Source organism: Dryobates pubescens, chromosome 35 (genome assembly GCF_014839835.1).
Source record: "Dryobates pubescens isolate bDryPub1 chromosome 35, bDryPub1.pri, whole genome shotgun sequence".
Classification (NCBI taxonomy): domain Eukaryota; kingdom Metazoa; phylum Chordata; class Aves; order Piciformes; family Picidae; genus Dryobates; species Dryobates pubescens.
Window position 1 is genome coordinate 6,972,348 of NC_071646.1, and position 26,479 is coordinate 6,998,826.

Here is a 26,479-nt window from a genome sequence, read left to right on the forward strand (position 1 = left end):
GGGGGCGCGGGCGGGGGCGGCGCTGTCCCCGCGGCCCCGCTGCGGCCCGGGCGGGACATGGCCCCGCGCGGCCGCCCCGCCGCCGCCATGCCCAAGAGGGGCGGCCGCAAGCGCCTCAAGTTCCGCGCCGACGACGTCTGCTCCGAGCGCGGTGAGCAGCGCCGCCGCCGGGGCCTGCGGCGGGGCGGGAGGGACAGCGGCGCCGGGCCGGGCCGCAGCCGGTAGCGGCGCCCGAGGGGAGCGGGGCCGGGCCGGGCCGATCCCGCGGCGGGGCCGCAGCGGGGGCCTAAAAACAGCGGAGCCGGGCCGGCGCCCGGCCCGACCGAGAGCAGCCGGCCCAGGCTGGCCGGAGAGGAGAGGCCGGGCCCGGGGTTAGGGCCCCAGGGCTGGAGCGGCCTCTCCCCAGGGGTTAAGGGTTGGCCTGGGGCAGGGAAGGTGCAACGGGTAGGCCTCAGCCCGGAGGCGAGCGGGGCCGGCTCGGGGGTGTGGAGGGAGAGGGCTGGCTGCGCTGGGGGGGTGTGTCTGGGCCGCTGGGAGAGCCTGGGGATGAGCTCTGGGGCTGAGGAGGAGGGGCCTGGGCCTGGAGGATCAGCCCAGCCCCGGGCAGGCCCTGGGAGCAGGAGGCTTGGGGCCGGGGGTGGAGTGAGGTGGAGGCAGAGGGATGCTGGTGGGCCCGGGGTAGAGGCGTTCTGGGGACTCCTGGCCCGCAGCTCTGCGTTGGGCTTCCTTTTCCTCTTGTTCCTGTGTGTGGGGTGTCTCCTCAAGGCATCCCAGCTCTTAGCCCTACTCTTCCCTCCCCTCTCTCCCTGCTCCCCTGCAGTGACAGTGGCAGATTATGCGAACTCAGACCCAGCCGTCGTGAAAAGTGGGCGGGTGAAAAAGGCTGTGGCCAACGCCCTGCAGCAGGAAGGTCAGTCTGTGGTGGGAGCCTGCCCTGCCCTCCCCCCGGCCTGCCCTGCCCTCCCCCCGGCCTGCCCTGCCCTGCCCTCCCCCTGGCCAGCCTGCCCTCCCCTCCCCTGCCCTCCCCCTGCCCTCCCCTGCCCTCCCCCTGGCCAGCCTGCCCTCCCCTCCCCTGCCCTCCCCCTGGCCAGCCTGCCCTCCCATGCCCTCCCCCTGGCCAGCCTGCCCTCCCCCTGGCCTGCTCTCCCCTCCCCCTGGCCTGCTCTCCCCTCCCCCTGGCCAGCCTGCCCTCCCCCTGGCCAGCCTGCCCTCCCCCTGGCCTCCTCTCCCCTCCCCCTGGCCTCCTCTCCCCTCCCCCTGGCCTGCTCTCCCCTCCCCCTGGCCTGCCCTCCCCTCCCCCTCCCCTCCCCCTCCCCTCCCCTCCCCCTCCCCTCCCCTCCCCTGGTGGCTGTGGAGTTCTCCCTGGCCTTCAGTGTGTGCTCAGGCAGTGCCAGCCTGCCCTGCTGTGGCCTGGTGCCTCCTGGCTGAGGTCCTTCTCCTCACCCAGCCCCTTGGGGGGTGAAATTCAACCTCCTTGAGTGAGGTTTGCAGACTCTCTGTCAAGTGTCTGTGGTGCTGGTGCCTCTCTGGCAGCTTCTCAGCCAGCTGCCAAGCAGGGCTGCAGCTTTCCCTTCCCAGCCTCTCCTCCCTTGTGGGTCTTTCTGCCCTGAGTGGCCCTCAGCTTGCAGATCAAGCTTTAAAAGTCATCTTCCCCAGCAGGGTTGTGTCCAAAGCTCTGCCCAGAGGCAGCCAAGCCCCCAGCTGGCTCAAGCCTGCTCCTCTCCTCCTTAGGCCACAGACTTTCCCTTGGCTAAACTCCAGGAGCTCCTGCAGCATGGACTCCCAGAGGTGGGGTTGGAGGGGAGGTCACCCAGCCCAAGCCCCTGCCAGAGCAGGGCACCCAGGAGCACATCCAGGAGGGGCTGGAGGGGAGGTCACCCAGCCCAACCCCCTGCCAGGGCAGGGCACCCAGGGCAGGGCACCCAGGAGCACATCCAGGAGGGGATGGAGGGGAGGTCACCCAGCCCAACCCCCTGCCAGGGCAGGGCACCCAGGGCAGGGCACCCAGGAGCACATCCAGGAGGGGATGGAGGGGAGGTCACCCAGCCCAACCCCCTGCCAGGGCAGGGCACCCAGGAGCACATCCAGGAGGGGTTGGAGGGGAGGTCACCCAGCCCAAGCCCCTGCCAGAGCAGGGCACCCAGGAGCACATCCAGGAGGGGTTGGAGGGGAGGTCACCCAGCCCAAGCCCCTGCCAGGGCAGGGCACCCAGGAGCACATCCAGGAGGGGTTGGAAGTCTCCAGAGCAGGAGCCTCCACCACCTCCCTGGGCAGCCTGCTGCAGGCTCCAGCAGCCTCACACCAAAGAAGTCCTTCCTGGTGCTGAGCAGGGCTCCAGCCTGTGCCCACTGCCCCTTGTCCTGTCACAGCCCTGCAGAGAGCCTGGGCCCTGCTTCTGGGCCTCCTCCCTTCAGCTCTTGCTGAGCACTGAGCAGCTCCCCTCTGGGGCTGCTCTTCTGCAGGCTCCACAGAGCCCCAGGGCTCTCAGCCTGTCCTCCTCACCCAGATGCTGCAGTCCCTTCATCCTCCTCCCCTCTGCTGGCCTCTCTCCAGCAGTTCCCTGTCGAGCTGGGGAGCCCTGAGCTGGGCCAGAGGCTTCAGATGTGTGCTGCCTAGGGCAGAGCAGAGGGGGAGGAGACCCTCCCCTGACCTGCTGGCCACACCAGGGCACCCTGCTGGCCCCTGGGCAGCTGGTTGGTTGTCCCCCAGGGCACCCTGCTGTCCCCTGGCTGGTTGGTTGCCCCCCAGGGCACCCTGCTGGCCCCTGGGCAGCTGGTTGGTTGTCCCCTAGGGCACCCTGCTGTCCCCTGGCTGACTGATTGCCCCCCAGGGCACCCTGCTGTACCCTGGCCAGTTGGTTGTCCCCCAGGGCACCCTGCTGGCCCCTGGCTGGTTGGTTGTCCCCCAGGGCACCCTGCTGGCCCCTGGCTGGTTGGTTGTCCCCAGGGCACCCTGCTGGCCCCTGGCTGGTTGGTTGTCCCCCAGGGCACCCTGCTGTCCCCTGGGCAGCTGGTTGTTGTCCCCCAGGGCACCCTGCTGTCCTCATTGCCAGCTGGTTGTTGTCCCCCAGGGCACCCTGCTGGCCCCTGGCTGGTTGATTGTCCCCCAGGGCACCCTGCTGTCCCCTGGGCAGCTGGTTGTTGTCCCCCAGGGCACCCTGCTGTCCTCATTGCCAGCTGGTTGTTGTCCCCCAGGGCACCCTGCTGGCCCCTGGCTGGTTGATTGTCCCCCAGGGCACCCTGCTGTCCCCTGGGCAGCTGGTTGTTGTCCCCCAGGGCACCCTGCTGTCCCCATTGCCAGCTGGTTGTTGTCCCCCAGGGCACCCTGCTGTCCTCATTGCCAGCTGGTTGGTTGCCCCCCAGGGCACCCTGCTGGCCCCTGGCTGGTTGGTTGTCCCCCAGGGCACCCTGCTGGCCCCTGGCCGGTTGGTTGCCCCCCAGGGCACCCTGCTGGCCCCTGGCTGGTTGGTTGCCCCCCAGGGCACCCTGCTGTCCCCTGGCTGGTTGGTTGCCCCCCAGGGCACCCTGCTGGCCCCTGGCTGGTTGGTTGCCCCCCAGGCCTCCAGGCTCCTTCTCCCTGGAGCTGCCTCCCAGCAGCTCAGCCTCTGAGCTGCACTCTGGGCTTGCCCCTGAGTTGTTTTGCTGGTGCACTGTGCCCTTGGCTCCAGGGTCTCATCCTTTCTCTTCTCTGAGCTCCTAGGCCAGGTCCTGGGTGGGTGCTGGCCCTGCAGGCTGAGCAGTGGCCAGGAGGAGGCCCTGGGGGGCAGGGCACAGCCAGCTTAGCCCTGCAGCAGAGCTGTCAACAGCTGGAGCAGGGGCAGCACCTGCAGGGTGTGCTGGCAGCCAAGCTCCTCATTCCTGTGGGAAAGCAAGGAGCTGAGGACAGCCCTGCCCCAGCCCCCTGCCCCAGCCCCCTGCCCCAGCCCCCTGCCCCCAGCCCCCTGCCCCCAGCCCCCTGCCCCCAGCCCCCTGCTGCCAGCCCCCTGCTGCCAGCCCCCTGCTGCCAGCCCCCTGCTGCCAGCCCCCTCCTCATTCCTGTGGGAAAGCAAGGAGCTGAGGACAGCCCTGCTGCCAGCCCCCTGCCCCTGCTGCCAGCCCCCAGCCCCCTGCCCCAGCCCCCAGCCCCCTGCTGCCAGCCCCCAGCCCCCTGCCCCAGCCCCCAGCCCCCTGCTGCCAGCCCCCTGCCCCTGCTGCCAGCCCCCAGCCCCCTGCCCCAGCCCCCAGCCCCCTGCTGCCAGCCCCCAGCCCCCTGCTGCCAGCCCCCAGCCCCCTGCTGCCAGCCCCCTGCCCCCTGCTGCCAGCCCCCAGCCCCCTGCTGCCAGCCCCCAGCCCCCTGCTGCCAGCCCCCTGCCCCCTGCTGCCAGCCCCCAGCCCCCCGCTGCCAGCCCCCAGCCCCCTGCTGCCAGCCCCCTCCTCATTCCTGTGGGAAAGCAAGGAGCTGAGGACAGCCCTGCCCCAGCCCCCAGCCCCCTGCTGCCAGCCCCCAGCCCCCTGCTGCCAGCCCCCAGCCCCCTGCTGCCAGCCCCCAGCCCCCTGCTGCCAGCCCCCAGCCCCCTGCTGCCAGCCCCCTCCTCATTCCTGTGGGAAAGCAAGGAGCTGAGGACAGCCCTGCCCCAGCCCCCAGCCCCCTGCCCCAGCCCCCTGCCCCAGCCCCCTGCTGCCAGCCCCCAGCCCCCAGCCCCCTGCTGCCAGCCCCCAGCCCCCTGCTGCCAGCCCCCTGCTGCCAGCCCCCCTCCTCATTCCTGTGGGAAAGCAAGGAGCTGAGGACAGCCCTGCCCCAGCCCCCAGCCCCCTGCCCCCAGCCCCAGCCCCCAGCCCCCTGCTGCCAGCCCCCAGCCCCCTGCTGCCAGCCCCCAGCCCCCTGCTGCCAGCCCCCTCCTCATTCCTGTGGGAAAGCAAGGAGCTGAGGACAGCCCTGCCCCAGCCCCCTGCCCCCTGCTGCCAGCCCCCTGCCCCCTGCTGCCAGCCCCCTGCCCCCTGCTGCCAGCCCCCTGCTGCCAGCCCCCTGCTGCCAGCCCCCAGCCCCCTGCTGCCAGCTCCCTGCCCCCTGCTCCCCGCCCTCTGCTCCCCTGCCCCCTGCCCCCTGCTCCCCTCCCCCTGCCCCCTGCTCCCCTCCCCCTGCCCCCTGACCCCCCGCCCCCCTTCCCCCTGCTCCCCTGCTCCCCTCCCCCTGCTCCACTCCCCCTGCTCCCCTCCCCCTGCTCCCCTCCCCCTGCCCCCCTCCCCCAGCCCCCTGCCCCCTGCTCCCCTCCCCCTGCCCCCTGCTCCCCTGCCCCCTGCTCCCCTGCCCCCTGCTCCCCTGCCCCCTGCTCCCCTGCCCCCTGCTCCCCTCCCCCTGCTCCCCTCCCCCTGCCCCCCTCCCCCAGCCCCCTGCCCCCTGCTCCCCTCCCCCTGCCCCCTGCTCCCCTGCCCCCTGCTCCCCGCCCCCTGCTCCCCTCCCCCTGCCCCCTGCTCCCCTGCCCCCTGCTCCCCGCCCCCTGCTCCCCTCCCCCTGCTCCCCTCCCCCTGCTCCCCTCCCCCTGCCCCCCTCCCCCAGCCCCCTGCCCCCTGCTCCCCTCCCCCTGCCCCCTGCTCCCCTGCCCCCTGCTCCCCTCCCCCTGCTCCCCTCCCCCTGTCCCCTGCCCCCAGCCCCCTGCTCCCCTCCCCCTGCCAGGCCAACCCTGGGCCCCAGGCCTTGGGTCGCTCCCCAGGGAGCTTTGGTGCCCTGAGTGTCCTGAGCTGTGGCTGCCCTGCAGCAGCTCCTGAGCTCAGCTCCCTGCTCCCTCTGTGCTGCTTCACTCCCACCCTTGCTTGTTCCTTGCAGTGAAGTCCCTGTGTGGCCTGGAGGCCTCTTGTGTGCCTGCTGAGGAGGTGCTGGCGCTGGCAGGGGACTCCTGTGACAGCAGCGATGGGCTGGAGCCCAGGGAGAGCCTCAGCACCAGGGCTGCCTCCAGGAAGAAGAAGAGCAAGAGGCACAAAGGTACAGCAGCTGCTCCCTGTGGTGCCCCTGCCTGGGCACAGCCTGCTGGGGGCTCTCAGAGGAGCAGGGAGAGGAGATCTGAGGTGCTGAGTGCTGCAGCCCCCAGGCCTGGAGCACCCTGGGGGAAGGGGGAGAGCTGCTGGGCACTGCCCCTGCCTGGGGCCAGGCTGCTGTGAGGCTCTCAGAGGAGCTCTGAGGTGCTGAGTGCTGCAGCCCCCAGGCCTGGAGCACCCTGGGGGAAGGGGGAGAGCTGCTGGGCACTGTCCCTGCCTGGGCACAGCCTGCTGGGGGCTCTCAGAGGAGCTCTGAGGTGCTGAGTGCTGCAGCCCCCAGGCCTGGAGCACCCTGGGGGAAGGGAGTACTGCTGGGCACTGCCCCTGCCTGGGGCCAGGCTGCTGGGGGCTCTCAGAGGAGCAGGGAGAGGAGATCTGAGGTGCTGAGTGCTGCAGCCCCCAGGCCTGGAGCACCCTGGGGGAAGGGGGAGAGCTGCTGGGCACTGCCCCTGCTTGGGGCCAGCCTGCTGTGAGGCTCTCAGAGGAGCTCTGAGGTGCTGAGTGCTGCAGCCCCCAGGCCTGGAGCACCCTGGGGGAAGGGGGAGAGCTGCTGGGCACTGCCCCTGCCTGGGCACAGGCTGCAGACAGCAGCATTCCCCACCAGGAATAGCAGCAGCCCTGCAGCACTGAGGGTCAGCTGAGGCCACAGGGCTGCAGGCACTGCCTTGGGAGGGACAAAAATAGGACTGCATCACTCCAGCTCCACCTGTGAGTGCCTCCCTCAGCCCCAGCTGTCTGCCCCAGCATTGCCACCCTGCTCTGGGCCACCAGTGCATGACAGGAGGGTTGTGGGGACAAACTCTCTGCAGCTCCTGGCTGCAGTCCCATGCACAGAATAGTTTGGGTTGGAAAAGGCCTCCCAAGGTCATCCAGTCCAACATCAGCCCAGCACCACTGTGGCCCCAGGTGGTTTCCCTGCCCCTGGCTCTCTGCCTGCACAGCTCTCTGCCCCTCTGCAAGCAGCCTTGGGACCTGCTGAGCTCTCTCAGAATCACAGAGTTGTTTGGGCTGGCAAAGGCCTCTGAGGTCATCCAGGCCAACCCCAACCCAAGCCCAGCACAGCCACCAAGCCCTGCCCCCAGGTGCCATGGCCACAGCTTGCTGCAACCCCTCCAGCCATGGGGACTCCACCACCTCCCTGGGCAGCCTCTGCCAGGCCCTGACCACTCCTCCAGCAAAGACATTTTGCCTCCTCTCCAACCTCAGCCTCCCCCCAGCACAGCTTGCTCAGGGCCTCATCCAGCCTGGTCCTGAACACCTCCAGGCAGGGCACAGCCACAGCCTCCCTGGGCAGCCTGTGCCAGAGTCTCCCCAGCCTCACTCTCCACAATCTCTTCCTCCTCTCCACTCTCAGTCTCCCCTCTCCCAGCTCAAAGCCATTGTTCCTCCTCCTGTCCCTCCCAGCCCTTGTCCCAAGTCCCTCCCCAGCTCTCCTGGAGCCCTTCAGCTCCTGCAGGGCTGCTCTGAGCTCTCCCTGGAGCCTTCTCTTCTCCAGGCTGCACAGCCCCAGCTCTCCCAGCCTGGCCCCATAGCAGAGGTTCTCATCCCTCTGATCATCTTGGTGGCCTCTTCTGGAGCCTCTCCAGCAGCTCCAGGTCCTTCCTGTGCTGGGGAGCCCAGAGCTGGAGGCAGTGCTGCAGGTGGGGGCTGAGCACTTGTGATAAATCACAGAACCCCAGAGTGCCAGGCTGGGAGGGACCCCAAGGACCAGCCAGGGGATGGTGGAGCTGCAGGGAGCTGCCCCTGCAGCCTGGCAGCAGGACAGCTGTGGGCATCACCTCCCCTGCCTTGGCCAGGGCAGGCTGCTGAGCCCAGCTGCTGGCTCTTGTCCCTGGGCAAGGAGGGTTGGGGCAGATGGGGGCTGAGGGGAACACTTCTTCCCAGCATGGTCCCTGGCCCTTGGGCTGCCCCAGCCCCAGCAGCTCCTGCCCAGGGCATTTAAGGCTCAGGATGGAAACTCTTCCCAGAATGAGGGCTGGAGGAGAGGGGTCTGAGAGCTGGGGAGTGCACAGCTGCTGCCTGAGCAGCAGAGCACAGAGCCCCAGAGGGCCAGGCTGGGAGGGACCCCAAGGCTCAGCTGCTCCAAGCTTTCCAGGGGATGGTGGAGCTGCAGGGAGCTGCCCCAGCAGCCTGGCAGGCTGAGGCTGAAAGCTGTGCAGGGAATCCCCCCCTGCCCCTGGGAGCTGATTCCAGCCTCTGCCTGCTCCTGGGGAACCATTTGCTGCTGCAGTCCAGTGGGAATGTCCCCAGCAGGCATTGTCCCCAGCAGCCCTTGGGACCCCTTGACAGAAGGGACTCTCCACCTTAGCCACCCTCCATGGCTGAGCCTGGCCCTGCTTTACATCAGGTTCCTCTTTGCCATCCAGTTCTTACTGCTCCACTTCAGTGCTGCTTTGCCTCTGTGAGAGCCTTGGCAGAGGCTCCAGCAAGGCTGGGGGGGCTCCAGCCCTGCCTGCAGTCATGGCTTGGCTGAGTGAGAGAGATCCTGACCTGAGTGATCTCAGTCTGCTTGAGGCCTCCAGAGAGCCCTTCCAGCCTGAGTGACTCCTTCCCTCTAGGACCCTGAGGGCAGTGCGGCCGGGGGGCAGTGCGGCCGGGGGGCAGTGGTACTGGGGGCTGTGCTGCGGGGGGGCAGTGGTACTGGGGGCAGTGCTGCCGGGGGGCAGTGCTGCGGGAGGGCAGCGGTGCCGGGGGTGCAGCGCGGCCGGGGGGCAGTGCGGCCGGGGGCAGTGCTGCGGGGGGCAGTGCGGCCGGGGGGCTGTGCTGCGGGGGGGCTGTGCTGCGGGGGGGCAGTGCTGCGGGGGGGCAGTGGTGCCGGGGGGGCAGTGCGGCGGGGGGCAGTGCTGCGGGGGGCAGTGCGGCAGGGGGCAGTGCGGCGGGGGGGCAGTGCGGCGGGGGGGCAGTGCAGCAGGGGGCAGTGCGGCCGGGGGGCAGTGCGGCCAGGGGGCAGTGCGGCGGGGGGGCAGTGCGGCCAGGGGGCAGTGCGGCGGGGGGGCAGTGCGGCCGGGGGGCAGTGCGGCCGGGGGGCTGTGCTGCGGGGGGGCAGTGCTGCGGGGGGCAGTGCGGCCGGGGGGCAGTGCTGCGGGGGGCAGTGCGGCCGGGGGGCAGTGCGGCCGGGGGGCAGTGCGGCGGGGGGGCAGTGGTGCCGGGGGGCAGTGCGGCCGGGGGGCTGTGCTGCGGGGGGGCTGTGCTGCCGGGGGGCAGTGCGGCCGGGGGGCAGTGCTGCGGGGGGCAGTGCTGCGGGGGGGCAGTGCTGCGGGGGGGCAGTGCTGCGGGGGGCGGTGCGGCCGGGGGGCAGTGCTGCGGGGGGCAGTGCGGCCGGGGGGCAGTGCGGCCGGGGGGCAGTGCGGCGGGGGGGCAGTGGTGCCGGGGGGCAGTGCGGCCGGGGGGCAGTGCTGCGGGGGGCAGTGCGGCCGGGGGGCTGTGCTGCGGGGGGGCTGTGCTGCCGGGGGGCAGTGCGGCCGGGGGGCAGTGCTGCGGGGGGGCAGTGCTGCGGGGGGCAGTGCTGCGGGGGGGCTGTGCTGCCGGGGGGCAGTGCGGCCGGGGGGCTGTGCTGCGGGGGGGCAGTGCTGCGGGGGGCAGTGCGGCCGGGGGGCAGTGCTGCGGGGGGGCAGTGCTGCGGGGGGCAGTGCGGCCGGGGGGCAGTGCGGCCGGGGGGCAGTGGTGCCGGGGGGCAGTGCTGCGGGGGGGCAGTGCTGCCGGGGGGCAGTGCTGCGGGGGTGCAGCGCGGCCGGGGGGCAGCGCGGGCGGGGGGCAGTGCGGCGGGGGGCAGTGCGGGCGGGGGGCAGTGCGGGCGGGGGGCAGTGCGGGCGGGGGGCAGTGCGGCCGGGGGGGCAGTGGTGCCGGGGGGCAGTGCTGCGGAGGGCAGTGGTACTGGGGGCTGTGCTGCCTGGAGGCAGTGGTACTGGGGGCAGTGGTGCCGGGGGGCAGTGGTGCCGGGGGGCAGTGGTGCCGGGGGGCAGTGGTGCCGGGGGGCAGTGGTGCCGGGGGCTGTGCTGCCGGGGGGCAGTGGTGCCGGGGGGCAGTGGTACTGGGGGCTGTGCTGCTGGGGGGCAGTGGTGCCGGGGGGCAGTGGTGCCGGGGGGCAGTGGTACTGGGGGCTGTGCTGCTGGGGGGCAGTGCTGCGGGGGGGCAGTGCTGCTGGGGGCTGTGCTGCTGGGGGGCAGTGGTGCCGGGGGGCAGTGCTGCCGGGGGGCAGTGCTGCCGGGGGGCAGTGGTGCCGGGGGCAGTGCTGCGGGGGGGCAGTGCTGCGGGGGGGCAGTGCTGCGGGGGGGCAGTGGTACTGGGGGCAGTGGTACTGGGGGCAGTGCTGCCGGGGGGCAGTGGTACTGGGGGCTGTGCTGCGGGGGGCAGTGCTGCCGGGCCCCATGCAGCCAGCAGAGCACAACAGCAGTGGTGCTGTGTGGCTCCTGCTGGTGGGAAGGGGTAGCAGTGGTCATGAAGTGCAGAGGCTCACAGGGGTCAGGGGTTGGAAGGGACCTCCCTAAGGGCATCCAGTCCAAGCCCCCTGCCAGAGCAGGAGCAGAGAATGCAGCACAGGGCACACAGAACACAGCCAGGTGGGGCTGGAAAGGCTCCAGAGCAGACCCCACAGCCCCTCTGGGCTCCAGGCTCCAGCAGCCTCACACCCAAGAAGTTCCTCCTCATGGTGAGGTGGAGCCTCCTGGGTTCCAGTTTGTGTCCTCTGCTTCTTGTCCTGTCCCTGGGCACCACTGGGCAGAGCCTGGCCCCTGCCTGCCCCTCTGAGGCTCTCACAGTGAAGGCTGATGAGGAATCTCCTGTGCTGGAGGTTCCATCCATTGCCCCTTGGCCTATCCCAGGGTGCAGCTGAGCAGAGCCTGGCCCCTGTTTGCCCCTCTGAGGCTCTGTGGCCCTGACAGTGAAGGCTGATGAGGAACCTCCTGTGCTGGAGGTTGCATCCATTGCCCCTTGGCCTGTCCCAGGATGCAGCTGAGCAGAGCCTGGGCCCTGCTTGCCCCTCTGAGGCTCTCACAGTGAAGGCTGATGAGGAACCTCCTGTGCTGGAGTTGATATCCATTGCCCCTTGGCCTGTCCCAGGGTGCAGCTGAGCAGAGCCTGGCCCCTGCTTGCCCCTCTGTGACCCTGACAGTGAAGGCTGATGAGGAACCTGTGCTGGAGGTTCCATCCATTGCCCCTTGGCCTGTCCCAGGGTGCAGCTGAGCAGAGCCTGGCCCCTGCTTGCCCCTCTGAAGCTCTCACAGTGAAGGCTGATGAGGAACCTGTGCTGGAGGTTCCATCCATTGCCCCTTGGCCTGTCCCAGGGTGCAGCTGAGCAGAGCCTGGCCCCTGCTTGCCCTTCTGAGGCTCTCACAGTGAAGGCTGATGAGGAACCTGTGCTGGAGGTTCCATCCATTGCCCCTTGGCCTGTCCCAGGGTGCAGCTGAGCAGAGCCTGGGCCCTGCCTCTTGCCCCCAGCCCTCAGCTATTGCTAGACATTGATTAGGTTGACCTGACTTGGGCTCATTGGGCTGTGTGTGTGGGCACACTGCAGCTGCTGGCCCTGTGCTGCCAGCACTTGCTGGGGGTTCTTCAGTGCCCTGGTGTTCCTCTCTTGCTCCCAGAAAGCCCTGATGGGGGTGGTGGAGAGGAGTACCCCATCGATGTCTGGCTCCTGTTGGCTTCCTACATCCGGCCCGAGGACATCGTCCGCTTCTCCCTCATCTGCAAGAAGGCCTGGACTGTCACCTGCACTGCTGCCTTCTGGACCAGGCTCTACAGGAGGTGAGAGGCAGAGCCTGCCCTGCAGGCTGCCTTCAGCACTGCCCTGCTTCACTGAGGTGGTGTGGAGAAGAGCTTAGCCAGCAGGGCAGGGGAGGCTCTGCTGCCCCTCTGCGCTGCCCCAGCCAGGCCACAGCTGCAGCCCTGGGGCCAGCTCTGGGCTCCCCAGCTCAGGAGGGACAGAGAAGTGCTGCAGAGAGCCCAGGGGAGGCTGGGAAGCTGCTGAGGGGCCTGGAGCAGCTCTGGCAGGAGCTGAGAGCCCTGGGGCTGAGAGCCTGCAGCAGAGCAGCCCCAGAGGGCAGCTGAGCAATGCTCAGCAAGAGCTAAAGGAGCTGTGGGGAGCAAGAGGCTGGGGCCAGGCTCTGCTGAGTGGTGCCCAGGGGCAAGGGGCACAAAGTGGCAGCCAGGAGGTTGGAGCTGAGCAGGAGGAGAAAGTTGTTTGGGGTGAGGCTGCTGGAGCCTGGAGCAGGCTGCCCAGAGAGGTTGTGGAGTCTGCTGGGGTGGAGAGCTTCCAACCCCCCCTGGGCACTGTGCCCCTGGGCAAGCTGCTGGGGGAGCCCTGCTGGGGCAGGGGCTGGAGTGGGTGAGCTCCAGAGGTCCCTTCCAGCCCAACCATGCTGGGATCTGGGGATGCTGTGGTACAGACTGCAGGCCCTGTCCACCCCCAGCCCAGGCTGGAAGGGTCCTGCTGCTGCTCCCTTGTTTGGCAGGGGGCTGTGGCCTCTGCTCTGCATCTGGCAGTGTATCCATGTGGCCTATTGTGTGCTTCCAGGCCTCAGGTGCTGTTCTGCTTTCCATGGCCACCCTGCTCCTGGCTCCTGCTTTGTGTGCAGAGGGCTGGCAGAGGGTCACTGCCATCAGCTGACTGACAGCAAACATCACTGGCACAGAGCTGGCCCTGCCTCCAGCTTTGATCCTGGTCACCTGCCTGTGGTTGCAGTGACCTGAGAGAAACAAAAGCATTTGGGAGCTGTCTCAGGGGCAGAAGTGAGTTATAAATAAAGCAGGAGAAGGAGGGCAAGGAGCTGCTTGCACCTTGAAACAACTCCCTCTGCCTTCCTGTGTGCTGCTGGCACTGTGCTTCAGGACACAGCATTTCCCTTCCATGTCACTGCCCAGGGGGCACAAGCAGCAGGAGTGCAGAGCTGTGGCCACCCTCAGCCCTCTGCTTTAGTGTCAGCTTCCCAAGCCAAGCCTCCTTTGGCAGCTGACCACAGGAGGAGCCCTGAGTGCAGGCATTCAGATGCTGAGGCTGCAGGTGGGCAGCAGAGTCCTTGAGAGCCTGCAGGCATCTGCAGGTCTTTGGGCACCCTGCAGCCAAATCAGAATCCCAGAATCATTTGGGAAGGAAAAGGCCTCTGGGATCACCCAGCCCAGCACCAACCCAACCTCCCCATGGCCACCCAACCCTGGCCCCAGCTGCCATGGCCACAGCTTGCTGCAACCCCTCCAGCCATGGGGACTCCACCACCTCCCTGGGCAGCACATCCCCAGGGCCAATCTCCCTGGCTGGGAAGAACTTTCTCCTCACCTCCAGCCTAACCCTCCCCTGGCACAGCTTGAGACTGTGTCCTCTTGTTCTGCTGCTGGCTGCCTGGGAGAAGAGCCCAACCCCCACCTGGCTCCAACCTCCCTTCAGGGAGTTGCAGAGAGCAAGAAGGTCTCCCCTGAGCCTCCTCTCCTGCAGGCTAAGCAACCCCAGCTCCCTCAGCCTCTCCTCCCAGGGCTGTGCTCCAGACCCCTCCCCAGCCTCCTTGCCCTAAAGTAAGACCTGGATAAGCTGCAGTGAGGAAGGGAAAGTCCTTCCTGCAGGGCAGCAGAGGGGAGCAGGCTGTATTTAGCACAGAGAGAATCAAGACAAGCAGGAAGTGAAGCTGCTTAACACCAGCCCAGTTAGGTGACTGGGCCCAGCTCAGATGGGACTCTTTCAGCAGCCACTGGTAGCTTCAAAGCTATTGCAGAGCCTAGGAGCTGCCTGAGCTCCCCTGCTATTGTTATCATGACTTTTTTTTCCCCCTGGTGGGAAGGAATCTTCCTTTCCCCCCTCCCCAAGTCCAACTCCTCACTGCCCCCCAAGCAGCCAAAGTTTCCATGGAGTCATGGAATCAAAACAGTTGGAAAAGACCTCAGAGCTCAGCAAGTCCAAGCTGTCACCCAAGACTTCCTGACAACCAAACCCTGGCTCCAAGGGCCACATCCAAGCCCCTCTTGAACCCCTCCAGGGACGGGGACTCCACCACCTCCCTGGGCAGCACAGCCCCAGGGCCGACGACTCTCGCGGGGGAGAGCTTTCTCCTCCCCTCCAGCCTAACCCTCCCCTGGCGCCGCCTGAGGCTGTGTCCCCTCGTGGTGGTGCTGGGTGCTGTGCTGCTGGGCTGTGAGCTGGCTCTGTGCTTTGCAGGCACTACAGCCTGGACGCCTGCCTGCCGCTGCGCCTGCGGCCGGAGGCCATGGCGAAGCTGCGCTGCCTGCGGGCCTGCGTCATCCGCTCGCTCTACCACATGTACGAGCCCTTCGCCTCCCGCCTGGCCAGCAGCCCTGCCCTCCCTGACACCACCCCCAGCACTTTAAACAACTCCAGGGTAAGTGCACACACTCAGCAGCACGGCCCTCAGCCTTGCTCCTTTCTGGTCCTTCTCTTCCCTTCTCTCTCCAGGGGACCAAGGGAAGTCGTCTCTGCCGGCGAGGCAGAGCTCAGGGCAGCCTTGCAGTGCCTGGAGGGCTCCAGGAGAGCTGGGGGAGGGACTTGGGCCAAGGGCTGGGAGGGACAGGAGGAGGAACAATGGCTTTGAGAGGGGAGAGGGGAGATGAGGAAAGAAATTGCAGTGAGGCTGGGAGACACAGGTTGCCCAGGGAGGCTGTGTCTGCCCCCTGCCTGGAGGTGTTCAGGACCAGGCTGGATGAGGCCTGGAGCAAGCTGTGCTGGTGGGAGGTGTCCCTGCCCATGGCAGGGGGTTGGAGCTGGCTGAGCTTTGAGCTCCCTTCCAACCCAACCCCATTCTGTGGTTCTGTGATGTTTAGCTTGGGTGTGGGGTGACTGCTGGCTCTGAGCAGTGATCCCTAGCAGTGTGCTGGCTGCTTGTCCCTGTGCAGTTGCCACTGCAGAGGATTCCTGCTGCTCCTCTGGCTAGTTTCTGCCTGTGTCCCACCACAGCATCTGTGGAATCAGCAGCAAGGCCTCACTGGGTGGCAAATTGAATCACAGATCTCCCTGGCTTGCCAGGGATGTCTGCAGCTCTCCTCTCTTCTGCTGCAAATTTGGTGCTGAAGGAGGTTGCAGCAGGATCAGCTTTGTCTATCTCCTGCTTGGTTCTGCTGCTGGATGCCAGAACAAATCTCTTCTCCATCTGGAGAGGTCAGAAGTGCCCCTGGTGGCCCCTGAAAGGAAGTCCTTTCATGCTCTATTCCTGTAGGTTCCATGGTGCCTGTGTCTGGGTGAGGGAGGGTGGTGAGGTGTGAGCATGGCAAATGTCTGCTTGTGTAGGGCTGTGAGGGCTTTGCCTCCGGTGTGGGCAGGCAGCTGCCTTTGCTGGCCCAGCTCCATTCCTCTCCCTGCTGCTGCTGACCATTAACTCTGTGTTTGGGTGTACCTTGCAACTGGCTGAGACTTTGTGAGCAGCTTGAGCAGCACTGAGGGTTCTCCACCCTCCAAATCCAAAGTCAGGGTTTTTGGAGCCAGCCTGAAGTGGATTTGGTTCAAGAGCTGTGCTTCCTCTTCCATGCACAGCAGAGCAGGCTCATCTCTGGGGGTGCCATTCCCTCCCTTCTGCCTTCCTCTGCCTAGTGGACACTGCAGGAAGATGTCCTGGGGCCCCCCCAGGGGTACCACAGGCTCCTGCAGGGCAGGAGCACAGCATGGCTCTGCCTGAGCCTCAGCAGCCAGAGCTCTTCAGGCTCCTCCCCAGCCCCCACTGTGGGGATCAGCTTCCTGCACAGGCAAAACAGCTGGAGGAAGCCCAAAGCTTCCTTAGTCCTTCTGGCTCTAGCCTGCTGCCACTGCCTGGAGCTGGCAGGGTGGCCGTGAGGGCTGAGGGGCTGAGGGGCTGCAGGGCCTGAGGGGCTGCAGGGCCTGAGGGGCTGCAGGGCCTGAGGGGCTGCAGGGCCTGAGGGGCTGCAGGGCCTGAGGGGGCGCAGGGCCTGAGGGGCTGCAGGGGCTGAGGGGGCGCAGGGCCTGAGGGGGCGCAGGGCCTGGGATGCTGCAGGGCCTGAGGGGGTGCAGGGCCTGAGGGGCTGCAGGGCCTGGGATGCTGCAGGGCCTGAGGGGGCACAGGGCCTGAGGGGCTCTAGGGCCTGGGATGCTGCAAGGCCTGAGGGGGCGCAGGGGCTGAGGGGGAGCAGGGCTGAGGGGGCGCAGGGCCTGAGGGGGAGCAGGGCTGAGGGGGCGCAGGGCCTGAGGGGGCGCAGGGCCTGGGATGCTGCAGGGCCTGGGATGCTGCAGGGCCTGGGATGCTGCAGGGCCTGAGGGGGTGCAGGGCCTGAGGGGCTGCAGGGCCTGGGATGCTGCAGGGCCTGAGGGGGCACAGGGCCTGAGGGGCTCTAGGGCCTGGGATGCTGCAAGGCCTGAGGGGGCGCAGGGGCTGAGGGGGAGCAGGGCTGAGGGGGCGCAGGGCCTGAGGGGGAGCAGGGCTGAGGGGGCGCAGGGCCTGAGGGGCTGCAGGGCCTGAGGGGCTGCAGGGCCTGAGGAGCTGCAGGGCCTGAGGAGCTGCAGGGCCTGGGGTGCTGCAGGGCCTGAGGAGCTGCAGGGCCTGAGGGGCTGCAGGGCCTGAGGGGCTGCAGGGCCTGACGGGCTCTAGGGCCTGAGATGCTGCAGGGGCTGAGGGGGCGCAGGGGCTGAGGGGGTGCAGGGCCTGAGGGGCTGTAGGGCCTGGGATGCCACAGGGCCTGAGGGGCTGTAGGGCCTGGGATGCCACAGGGCCTGAGGGGGTGCAGGGCCTGAGGGGCTGTAGGGCCTGGGATGCCACAGGGCCTGAGGGGGTGCAGGGCCTGAGGGGCTGTAGGGGCTGAGGGGGCGCAGGGCCTGAGGGGCTGCAGGGCCTGGGATGCTGCAGGGCCTGGGATGCTGCAGGGCCTGAGGGGGCGCAGGGGCTGAGGTGCCACAGGGCCTGAGGGGGTGTAGGGCCTGAGGGGGCGCAGGGCCTGAGGGGCTGTAGGGCCTGGGATGCCACAGGGCCTGAGGGGGTGCAGGGCCTGAGGGGCTGTAGGGGCTGAGGGGGCGCAGGGCCTGAGGGGCTGCAGGGCCTGGGATGCTGCAGGGCCTGGGATGCTGCAGGGCCTGAGGGGGCGCAGGGGCTGAGGTGCCACAGGGCCTGAGGGGGTGTAGGGCCTGAGGGGCTGTAGGGCCTGGGATGCCACAGGGCCTGAGGGGGCACAGGGCCTGAGGGGCTGTAGGGCCTGGGATGCCACAGGGCCTGAGGGGGCACAGGGCCTGAGGGGCCGCAGGGCTGAGGGCTGCTGGCAGGGTAGGTGTTGGGGAAGTGCTCCTGTTGCCATCATAATGGCTTTGGTGCCCACTGCTAGTGCTGCTCCTCTCCTGAGAGCCTGAGGAAGGTCCTTCAGGCTCAGGCTGCCGGTCCCCAGCCTGGGAAAGAGGAAATTAAACAGCGAGGAGGCCCGGTGAGAGCAGCAGGTGTTTGACCTCACCCCTTGGAGCGTGGCACAGCCCCCCCAGGCCTGGCCTGGCTCTGCTGGTGCGCTGCAGGGCCCGGCCCCCCCCCGTGCTGCTGGGGCCCGGCGGGGCCGGGGCCGCCTGCTCCCCTCGCTGCCTCCCCAGGCCCTGGGCTTCCCTCCGCGGGCGGCGGCGAGCGAGGGCGGCGAGCCCCCGGGCCCGGGCGTGACCCAACTCCGGCTTCTCCTCTTTAATTTCCTTTTCTCTCTCCCTAGCCTAGCTTGTGTGGGACACTGGAGCCCTTATGGTGGCAGCAGGAGTGTTTGCCCTTTAAAGACGCCCCCCCTTAATTTGGGCGGAGCTGGCCCCGCGGCGCCTCCGAAGGGAAGGGCAGGACAGGACGGCAGACCCTGGACGACATCCTCTGCCCCTTAGGAGGTACTGACCTTTTGTGCTTCGCTACTTGCCATCACCCAGCTGGCTGCCGGCCCCCAGGGCTGTCCCTGCAGGTGGGCCAGCCCACGGTGCAGTTAAACCCAGGAGCAGCTGCTGCTGCTCCCCTGAGTCAGTGCAGATCTGGAGAAGCTTTTTGTGGTTGTGGCTGGAGGGAAAAAGCAACCTGAGAGCCACCTCCTCCCGGGTGGAGTTTGCCTGATGCATGTTCCTAGAGCTTTGACTCCACCCAGCTGTGTTGTTGAGGTGAAGGTCCTTTAGGGGCTCTTGTCTGTGGGCCTGAGTCAGAGTCGAAGCCGAGGGCCTCCTGGCCTTCCCTGCGCTCTACTTGCAGAGCCCCCTGGTGGGAGCTGCTCTCTGCCTTTGTTTCACTCGGGCTCACGCTGTGCTGCAATTGAGCTCCATCAGTGGGATTCCCCCTGCAGCCCTTGCAGGCCCTCTCTGGGCATGGGAGGGGCTGTGGAAGGGCCTGTGTCCATCTGGTGCTTGCTGCGGGCACTGCTGTGATGAACCCAGCTGGGGCTGGCACCTCTGCTGTGCCAGCACTCCCAGGGACCTGCCAGCTTCTGCTCTTGGCTGGCCAAGGCTGCTGCTCACTGCTGGGCAGGGGATTGAGTTCCTTCCTCCTCCATCCTGGAGCTCTGCTGAGGCTCCTGCTCTGGACTGAGTGCTGCATGCTGGGGTGGGTCCTGGGGACCACACAGCAGGAACTGGGTGGAACTGGAGGGCTACTGATGGCTGCCTGTGTGGGAGGGCAGCGCTGGCTGCCTCTGGTGCTCTTTGAGGCCCTTTCCTCATCTCCATTTGCAGAGGGACAGGAGCTTGACCAGGCTGTGCTGTCCTGGCAGTGGCTGGTGATGTCAGGACCTTCTTTTGACCCCACAGTGGCTTAGAGACTTCCTCATCTGTCAGCTCACAGCTCATGCATCCATCCTTGCCTTTCCCCTTGGATTCTCTCCCCTTGATCCTTGCTCTGTTGCAGTCCTTCCTCACTTTGGAGTCTGGTTTAAAGGGAGCTTGGGGGGGGGGGGGGGGGCAGTGGGTGACTGTGCCACTCCCCCCTGCCTGGGGAAGAGGACAGCTTGTAGCAGGGGTAGTTCTGTTCAGCACATCACCCAGTGGCCTTCTGTGACAGAGTGACTCTGGCAGTAGATAAGGGACAGCCTATGGATGAGATCTGCCTGGACTTCTGCAGGGCCTTTGGCACAGTCCCCCACAGCATCCTGCTCACCACACTGGAGGGAGATGGAGGTGTTGGGTGCTCAGTGGGTAAGGAGCTGGCTGGATGGCTGCAGCCAGAGGCTGCTGCTCAAGGGCTGAAGCCCAGGTGGAGAGCAGGGACAGAGGTGTCCCTCAGGGGTCCATACTGGGACCTGTGCTGTTTAATGTTAGTGTCAATGGCAGAGCCACAGAGGTTGGCTGCACCAGCAGCAGTCTGCAGATGGCACCAAGCTGTGTGGTGCCAGAGGGACAGGAGGGCATCCAGAGGGACCTGGGCAGGCTGCAGAGCTGGGGCCCAGGGGAACCTCATGAGCTAACACCCAGAGCCAGTGCAGGGCTCTGCACCTGGGCTGCAGCAATCCTCACTGGCAGCACAGGCTGGGGCAGGAGGGGCTAGAGAGCAGCCCTGAGGCAGAGGCCTTGGGGGTGCTGGTGGGGGAGAAGCTGGCCAGCAGCAGGCAGTGTGAGCCTGCAGCACAGGAGGCCAGCCCCAGGCTGGGCTGCAGCCAAAGCAGTGCTGCCAGCAGAGCCAGAGAGGAGATTCTGCCACTGTGCTCTGCTGAGACCTCCCCTGCAGTGCTGGGTGCAGGGCTGGAGCCCTCAGGATAGGAAGGACACAGAGCTGAGGGAGAGGCTCCAGAGGAGGCCATGAGAATGCTCAGGGGCTTGGAGCAGCTCTGCTGTGAGGCCAGGCTGAGGGAGCTGGGGGTGTTCAGCCTGGAGAGGAGAAGGCTCCAGGGAGAGCTAATTGCAGCCTGCCAGGACCTGAAGGGGGCTACAGGAAGGATGGAGAGAGACTGCTCCCAAAGGCCTGCAGGGACAGGCCCAGGGGCAATGGCTTCAGAGCAGAGCAGATTGAGATTGGATGTGAGGAACAAGTTCTGCAGCAGGAGGCTGCTGGAACTCTGCAGCAGGAGGCTGCTGGAACACTGCAGCAGGTTGCCCAGGGTGGGGGTTGAAGCTCCAGCCCTGGAGATCTTCCAGGTGAGGCTGGAGAGGGCTCTGGGCAGCCTGCTCCAGTGGAGGATGTACCTGCTGAGTGCAGGGGGTTGGACTGGCTGAGCTCTGGAGCTCCCTTCCAGCCCAGAGCATTCTGTGATGCTGTGGCTGCACCACCAGGAGGTTCTTCCCTGCAAGCCATGAGGAGCAGCCTCCAGAAAGCTCTCCAACCCCCATGGTCACAGCACTGAGGCAAGGCCAAGAGGTCCTTTCTGAAGCTGAAGCCTCCAGCATCTCAGCAGGTGCCCCAAGCTGGCCAGGAGAGGCCAGGAGAAGTCAGAGGTTCCTCTGAGGAGGAAGTTCTTGGGAACAGCTTAGAAAAAGCCCAAGGTGGGGAAGGGAGAAGTGCAGGGAGAGGCTGCAGGGCAGGGAGGGCTTTGTGCTGTGGCTGCATGGCCTGCAAACAGGTCCTGCTCTGAGCCTCCTGGGGATCTCCTCACACTGCAACAGCCTGCCCAGGCGGGCTGGGGATGAGTAGGGACCCTGCAGGTGTTGGAGGCCAGGCTGGAGGAGGCCCTGAGCAAGCTGTGCTGGTGGGAGGTGTCCCTGCCCATGGCAGGGGCTTGGAGCTGGATGGTCTTGAAGGGCCCTTCCAGCCCCAACCATTCTCTGCTCCTCCTGCCCTCCTCACATCCCAGCTGGGGCTGCACTTGGCTGCAGCTTCTGCTGCTGCTCTTCTGTGCATGTCCTGGACCTCTGGGGTGAGGATCCACAGGGCTCTGAGCAGCCTGATCCAGTGGAGGATGTCCCTGCTGGCTGCAGGGCTTGGGCTGGGGGAGCTGGGGAGGTCTCCATGCAGTGGGTCTGTGGTCAGTGGCTCCATGCTGTGGCTCCCAGCTGCAGGAGCAGTTGGGCAGCTTGGAGCTGGGGGGGCCCAGGCTGCTGCCTGTTGTCCTCTGAGCCTCCTCCCTGCTCCTCTCTGCTGGTGTTGGCAGCTGGCAGCTTTCAGCTGTGCTCAGAGCTTCTTCCAGTGGTGCCTGTGAGGCTTTCCCAGCTGCCTTCCTGGGTTTGTCTTTCTCTCTCCACCTCAGTGTCTGCTTTTCTGGTGCAAGAAGATTCAAGGCAACAGACAAGAAGCAATGTGGGAATTCAACTTCAAGTTCAAGAAGCAGGTAGGGCAGAGGCAGCAGGGGCTGGGGCTGCTTGGGGGGCAGTGAGGAGTTGGACTTGGGGGTGGGCAGGGGGGAAAGGAAGATTCCTTCCCACCAGGGGGTAAAAAATGTCATGATAACAATAGCAGGGGAGCTGAGGGAGCTCTTGGGCTCTGCAATAGCTTTGAAGCTACCAGTGGCTGCTGAAAGAGTCCCCTTTGAGCTGGGCCCAGTCACCTAACTGGGCTGGTGTTAAGCAGCTTCACTTCCTGCTTGTCTTGATTCTATCCTGCTCCCCTCTGCTGCCCTGCAGGAAGGACTTTCCCTTCCTCACTGCAGCTTATCCAGGTCTTACTTTAGGGCAAGGAGGCTGGGGAGGGGTCTGGGGCACAGCCCTGGGAGGAGAGGCTGAGGGAGCTGGGGTTGCTTAGCCTGCAGAACAAGAGGCTCAGGGGAGACCTTCTTGCTCTATCCAACCCTTGGGAGTTCCCTTCCAGCCCCTTGGGAGTTCCCTTCCAGCCCCTTGGGAGTTCCCTTCCAGCCCCTTGGGAGTTCCCTTCCAGCCCCTTGGGAGTTCCCTTCCAGCCCCTGGGAGTTCCCTTCCAGCCCCTGGAGGGTCCCTTCCAGCCCCTGAAGGTCCTTTCCAATCCCTGGGGGTCCCTCCCAGCCCCTACCATCCTGTGATTCCCTGGTGTTGAAGTCAGGCTGTGCCCACTGGTGTGGGAAGGGGATGAGGGCCAGCTGCTGACAGCCCTGAGGAGCAGCCCTTGGCCCCTGGGCAGCTGCAGGACTCTCTCTCTTCTTTTCAGTCTCCCAGATTCAAGAGCAAATGCTGCAAAGGCCTTCAGCCCCCCAGGCAGTATGAGGAGGTGCACACAAACCCAGACCAGGACTGCTGCCTGCTGCAGATCACCACCTTCAACTTCATCTTCGTGCCAATAGTCATGGGCATGACCTTCACCCTGGTGAGTGCCTCCCAGCCCTGCAGCTGAGCTTTGTGCCTGCTGCCAGCAGAGGCAGAGCTCCACTCTGGCTGCTGGGGGAAGCACTCTGCTGCAGGGGGCTGGAGGCAGTCAGAGAGCAGAGCCCTGAAAGCCTTTTGAGTGGGAGAGACTCCAAGGCCGCAGAGAGCAGGCACTGGATGCTGAGGAGGGCCTCAGTTCAGCTTCTGCCTTCCCATCAGCTCTGCCCTGGGGGGTGCAGCAGAGCTGCTGAGGCTGGGCAGGAGGGGGCTGGGGCTGGGGCAGGAGGGAGCAGGGGCTGGGGCCAGGAGGGAGCAGGGCCTTGGGCTGGGGCTGGAGCAGGGCTGCAGCAGAAGCAAGCAGGGGCTGTGGCAGAGCAGTGGTGAGGCACAGGAAGCAGTGTGGCTGTGCTGAGTGCTCAGCAGTGTGGCTGTGCTGAAGCAGTGCTCAGCCAGCTCCAAGCCCCTGCCATGGGCAGGGACACCTCACACCACAGCAGGTTGCTCACAGCCACCTCCAGCCTGGCTGCAAACACCTCCAGGCAGGAGGCTTCCACCACCTCCCTGGGCAGCCTGTGCCAGGCTCTCACCACCCTCCTGGCCAACAACTTCTTCCTCACAGCCAATCTCCAGCTCCCCACTTCTAGTTCTGCTCCATCCCCCCCAGTCCTATCCCTCCCTGACCCCCTCCAAAGTCCCTCCCCAGCTTTCCTGCAGCCCCCTGCAGCTCCTGGGAGGCCACCAGGAGGTCTCCTGGGAGCCTTCTCCTCTGCAGCCTGCACAACCCCAACTCTCTCAGGCTGTGCTCAGAGCAGAGCAGCTCCAGCCCTCTGCTGCTCCTTGTAATCATCACTGTCAGAGCTCCTCAGCTCCAGCAGGAGAGCTGCTCCTGGGGAGCACTGGTGGGGAAGTCACAGCCCCCAGATGAAGCCTGCAGGAGAGGAACTGCACTGGGTGTAAATCTCTGCCAGGGGCTGCACTGAGGGGGAAACTGCATCCCCCTGGCACTGGGCCCATGGCTTCCCTGTCCTCAGCCACCAGCTGGCAGAGTCCCTGCTGCTCAGGTGCTGCTGCAGGGCTGCTCTCCAGCTCCACAGCTGGCTGGAGGCTGAGCCCAGAGAGTGGTGGTGAATGGTGCCACAGCCAGCTGGCAGCCAGGCACCAGTGGGGTGCCCCAGGGAGCAGTGCTGGGCCCCAGCCTCTTTAATATCTTCATTGATGATCTGCAGGAGGGGATGGAGTCAGCCAGCAGCCAATGTGCAGATGACAGCAAGCTGGGGGCAGAGGTTGGTCAGGCAGAGGGCAGAAGGGCTCTGCAGAGGGACCTTGCCAGGCTGCACAGATGGGCAGAGGCCAACAGGATGGCATTCAACAAGGCCAAGTGCCAGGGGCTGCACTTTGGCCACAGCAACCCCAGGCAGAGCTACAGGCTGGGGGCAGAGTGGCTGAGAGCTGCCAAACAGAGAGGGACCTGGGGGTGCTGATTGACAGCTGCCTGAACAGGAGCCAGCAGTGTGCCCAGGGGGCCAAGAAGGCCAAGGGCAGCCTGGCCTGCAGCAGGAGCAGTGTGGCCAGCAGGAGCAGGGAGCTCATTGTGCCCCTGGACTCTGCACTGGTTAGGCCACCCCTGGAGTCCTGTGTCCAGCTCTGGGCCCCTGAGGTCAGGAAGGACATTGAGAGACTTGAAGGTGTCCAGAGAAGGGCAACAAGGCTGGGGAGAGGCCTTGAGCACAGCCCTGGGAGGAGAGGCTGAGGGAGCTGGGGTTGCTTAGCCTGCAGGAGAGGAGGCTCAGGGGAGACCTCATTGCCCTCTGCAACTCCCTGAAGGGAGGTTGTAGCCAGGTGGGGGTTGGGCTCTTCTGCCAGGCACCCAGCACCAGAACAAGAGGACACAGTCTCAAGCTGTGCTAGGGGAGGTTCAGGCTGGAGGTGAGGAGAAAGTTCTTCACTGAGAGAGTTGTTGGCCCTGGGGATGTGCTGCCCAGGGAGGTGGTGGAGTCCCCATCCCTGGAGGTGTTGCAGAGGGGATTGGATGTGGCCCTTGGAGCCATGGCCTGGTCATGAGCTCTGTGGGGACAGCTTGGACTGGATGATCCTTGGGGTCTCTTCCAGCCTTGGTGACTCTGTGAGACTGTGACACAGCTCAGCCTGTGCCAGAGATAAGGGTCAGGATCAGAGGCTCCCTGACTGCTCTGGGGGGAAGGGATCCCCAGAGCTCAACCCCAGCTCCCTCAGGCTGTCTGCATGGCAGAGCAGCTCCAGCCCCCTGCCCTGAGTGTGTGGGGGGGGGGGGCTGGGGGCCGGGCAGGGGGCGCTGGGGGCCGGGCAGGGGGCGCTGGGGGCCGGCTGGGGGCGGGCAGGGGGCGCTGGGCCGGGCAGGGGGCACTGGGGGCCGGGCAGGGGGCGCTGGGGGCTGGCAGGGGGCGCTGGGGGCCGGGCAGGGGGTGCAGGGGGCCGGCAGGGGGCGCTGGGGCCGGGCAGGGGGCGCTGGGGCCGGGCAGGGGGCGCTGGGGGCCGGGCAGGGGGCGCTGAGGCCGGCAGGGGGCGCTGAGGCCGCGCTCTGCCGCAGCCAGCAGGGGGCGCTGAGGCCGGCAGGGGGCGCTGGGGCCGGCAGGGGGCGCTGGGGGCCGGGCAGGGGGCGCTGGGGGCCGGCTGGGGGCGCTGGGGGCCGGCAGGGGGCGCTGGGGGCCGGCAGGGGGCGCTGGGGGCGGGCAGGGGGCGCTGGGGGCCGGGCAGGGGGCGCTGGGGGCGGGCAGGGGGCGCTGGGCCGGCAGGGGGCGGGCAGGGGGCGCTGGGGGCCGGGCAGGGGGCGCTGGGGGCCGGGCAGGGGGCACTGGGGGCCGGGCAGGGGGCGCTGGGGCGGGCAGGGGGCGCTGGGGCCGGCAGGGGGCGCTGAGGCCGGCAGGGGGCGCTGGGGCCGGCAGGGGGCGCTGGGCCGGGCAGGGGGTGCAGGGGGCCGGCAGGGGGCGCTGGGGGCCGGGCAGGGGGCGCTGGGGGCCGGGCAGGGGGCGCTGGGGGCCGGCAGGGGGCGCTGGGGGCCGGCAGGGGGCGCTGGGGGCCGGGCAGGGGGCGCTGGGGGCCGGCAGGGGGCGCTGGGCCGGGCAGGGGGCGCTGGGGGCCGGCAGGGGGCGCTGGGGGCCGGCAGGGGGCGCTGGGGGCCGGGCAGGGGGCGCTGGGGGCCGGCAGGGGGCGCTGGGCCGGGCAGGGGGCGCTGGGGGCCGGCAGGGGGCGCTGGGCCGGGCAGGGGGCGCTGGGGGCCGCCAGGGGGTTCAGGGGGCCGGCAGGGGGCGCTGGGGGCCGGGCAGGGGGTGCAGGGGGCCGGCAGGGGGCGCTGGGGGCCGGGCAGGGGGCGCTGGGGCCGGCAGGGGGCGCTGGGGCCGGCAGGGGGCGCTGAGGCCGGCAGGGGGCGCTGGGCCGGGCAGGGGGCGCTGGGGGCCGGCAGGGGGCGCTGGGCCGGTCAGGGGGTGCAGGGGGCCGGCAGGGGGCGCTGGGGGCCGGGCAGGGGGCGCTGGGGGCCGCCAGGCGGCGCTGCGGAGCCGCCAGGGGGCGCTGGGGGCCGCCAGGGGGCGCTGGGGGCCGGGCAGGGGGTGCTGGGGGCCGGGCAGGGGGCGCTGGGGGCCGGCAGGGGGCGCTGGGCCGGGCAGGGGGTGCAGGGGGCCGGCAGGGGGCGCTGGGCCGGGCAGGGGGCGCTGGGGGCCGGCAGGGGGCGCTGGGCCGGCCTGCAGCCACGGGGCCGTCTCTGCTCTCTTGCAGTTCAGCCTGGGGGTCAGCTCGGACCTGCGGCACCGCCGCGTGCGGCTGCACTTCCAGGACGCACCGGAGCGCCGCGGCAGGAGGCCTGGCCCCGAGCAGGGGCTGCAGGTGGTGCTGGACCCCGTGCACAGCGTCAGGCTGCTGGACTGGTGGCACCCCCAGTACCCCTTCTCCCCCAAGGCTTAGCCCCAGCCGCCGCCACGGAGCCCAGGGAGCCGCCCTGGGGGTGCAGGGAGCCGCCCTGGGGGTGCAGGGAGGCTGCCCTGGGCTGGGGGGAGGCTGCCCTGGGGCTGGGGGAGGCTGCCCTGGGGTGCAAGGAGCTTCCCTGGGGCTGGGGGAGGCTGCCCTGGGGGTGCAGGGAGCTGCCCTGGGGCAGGGGGGAGGCTGCCCTGGGGCTGGGGGAGGCTGCCCTGGGGTGCGGGGAGGCTGCCCTGGGGGTGCAGGGAGCTGCCCTGGGGCAGGGGGGAGGCTGCCCTGGGGGTGCAGGGAGCTGCCCTGGGGCTGGGGGAGGCTGCCCTGGGGGTGCAGGGAGCTGCCCTGTGGCAGGGGGGAGGCTGCCCCGGGGCCCAGCCCAGGCTGGCTGTGCAGAGCCCTCGGCCAGCCCCGGGCAGGGCTGAGGGGAAGGCAGAAAACTCTTTGTAAACAG

At 68.0% G+C, this 26,479-nt stretch overlaps 1 protein-coding gene across 1 annotated transcript; it reads left to right on the top strand.

Annotated features, from left to right (window-relative positions):
- The first annotated feature begins 4 nt into the window (after positions 1 to 4).
- Positions 5 to 26,019, top strand: TMEM183A (transmembrane protein 183A). Its single transcript, XM_054176236.1, has 8 exons — positions 5 to 151; positions 821 to 910; positions 5,803 to 5,958; positions 11,594 to 11,753; positions 14,152 to 14,332; positions 21,060 to 21,140; positions 21,929 to 22,084; positions 25,834 to 26,019. Exons 1-8 carry the CDS (start codon positions 58 to 60, stop codon positions 26,017 to 26,019), a joined length of 1,104 nt encoding a protein of 367 aa, XP_054032211.1. The 5' UTR covers positions 5 to 57.
- Positions 26,020 to 26,479: the final 460 nt, after the last annotated feature.

Excerpts from the sequence above, each read along its gene's own strand:
- TMEM183A (XM_054176236.1), top strand. The coding sequence starts at position 58 with ATGGCCCCGCGCGGCCGCCCCGCCGCCGCCATGCCCAAGAGGGGCGGC. Across the intron at positions 21,141-21,928 it reads ACTTCAAGTTCAAGAAGCAG|TCTCCCAGATTCAAGAGCAA; the intron begins GTAGGGCAGAGG and ends TCTTCTTTTCAG. Across the intron at positions 22,085-25,833 it reads TGGGCATGACCTTCACCCTG|TTCAGCCTGGGGGTCAGCTC; the intron begins GTGAGTGCCTCC and ends GCTCTCTTGCAG.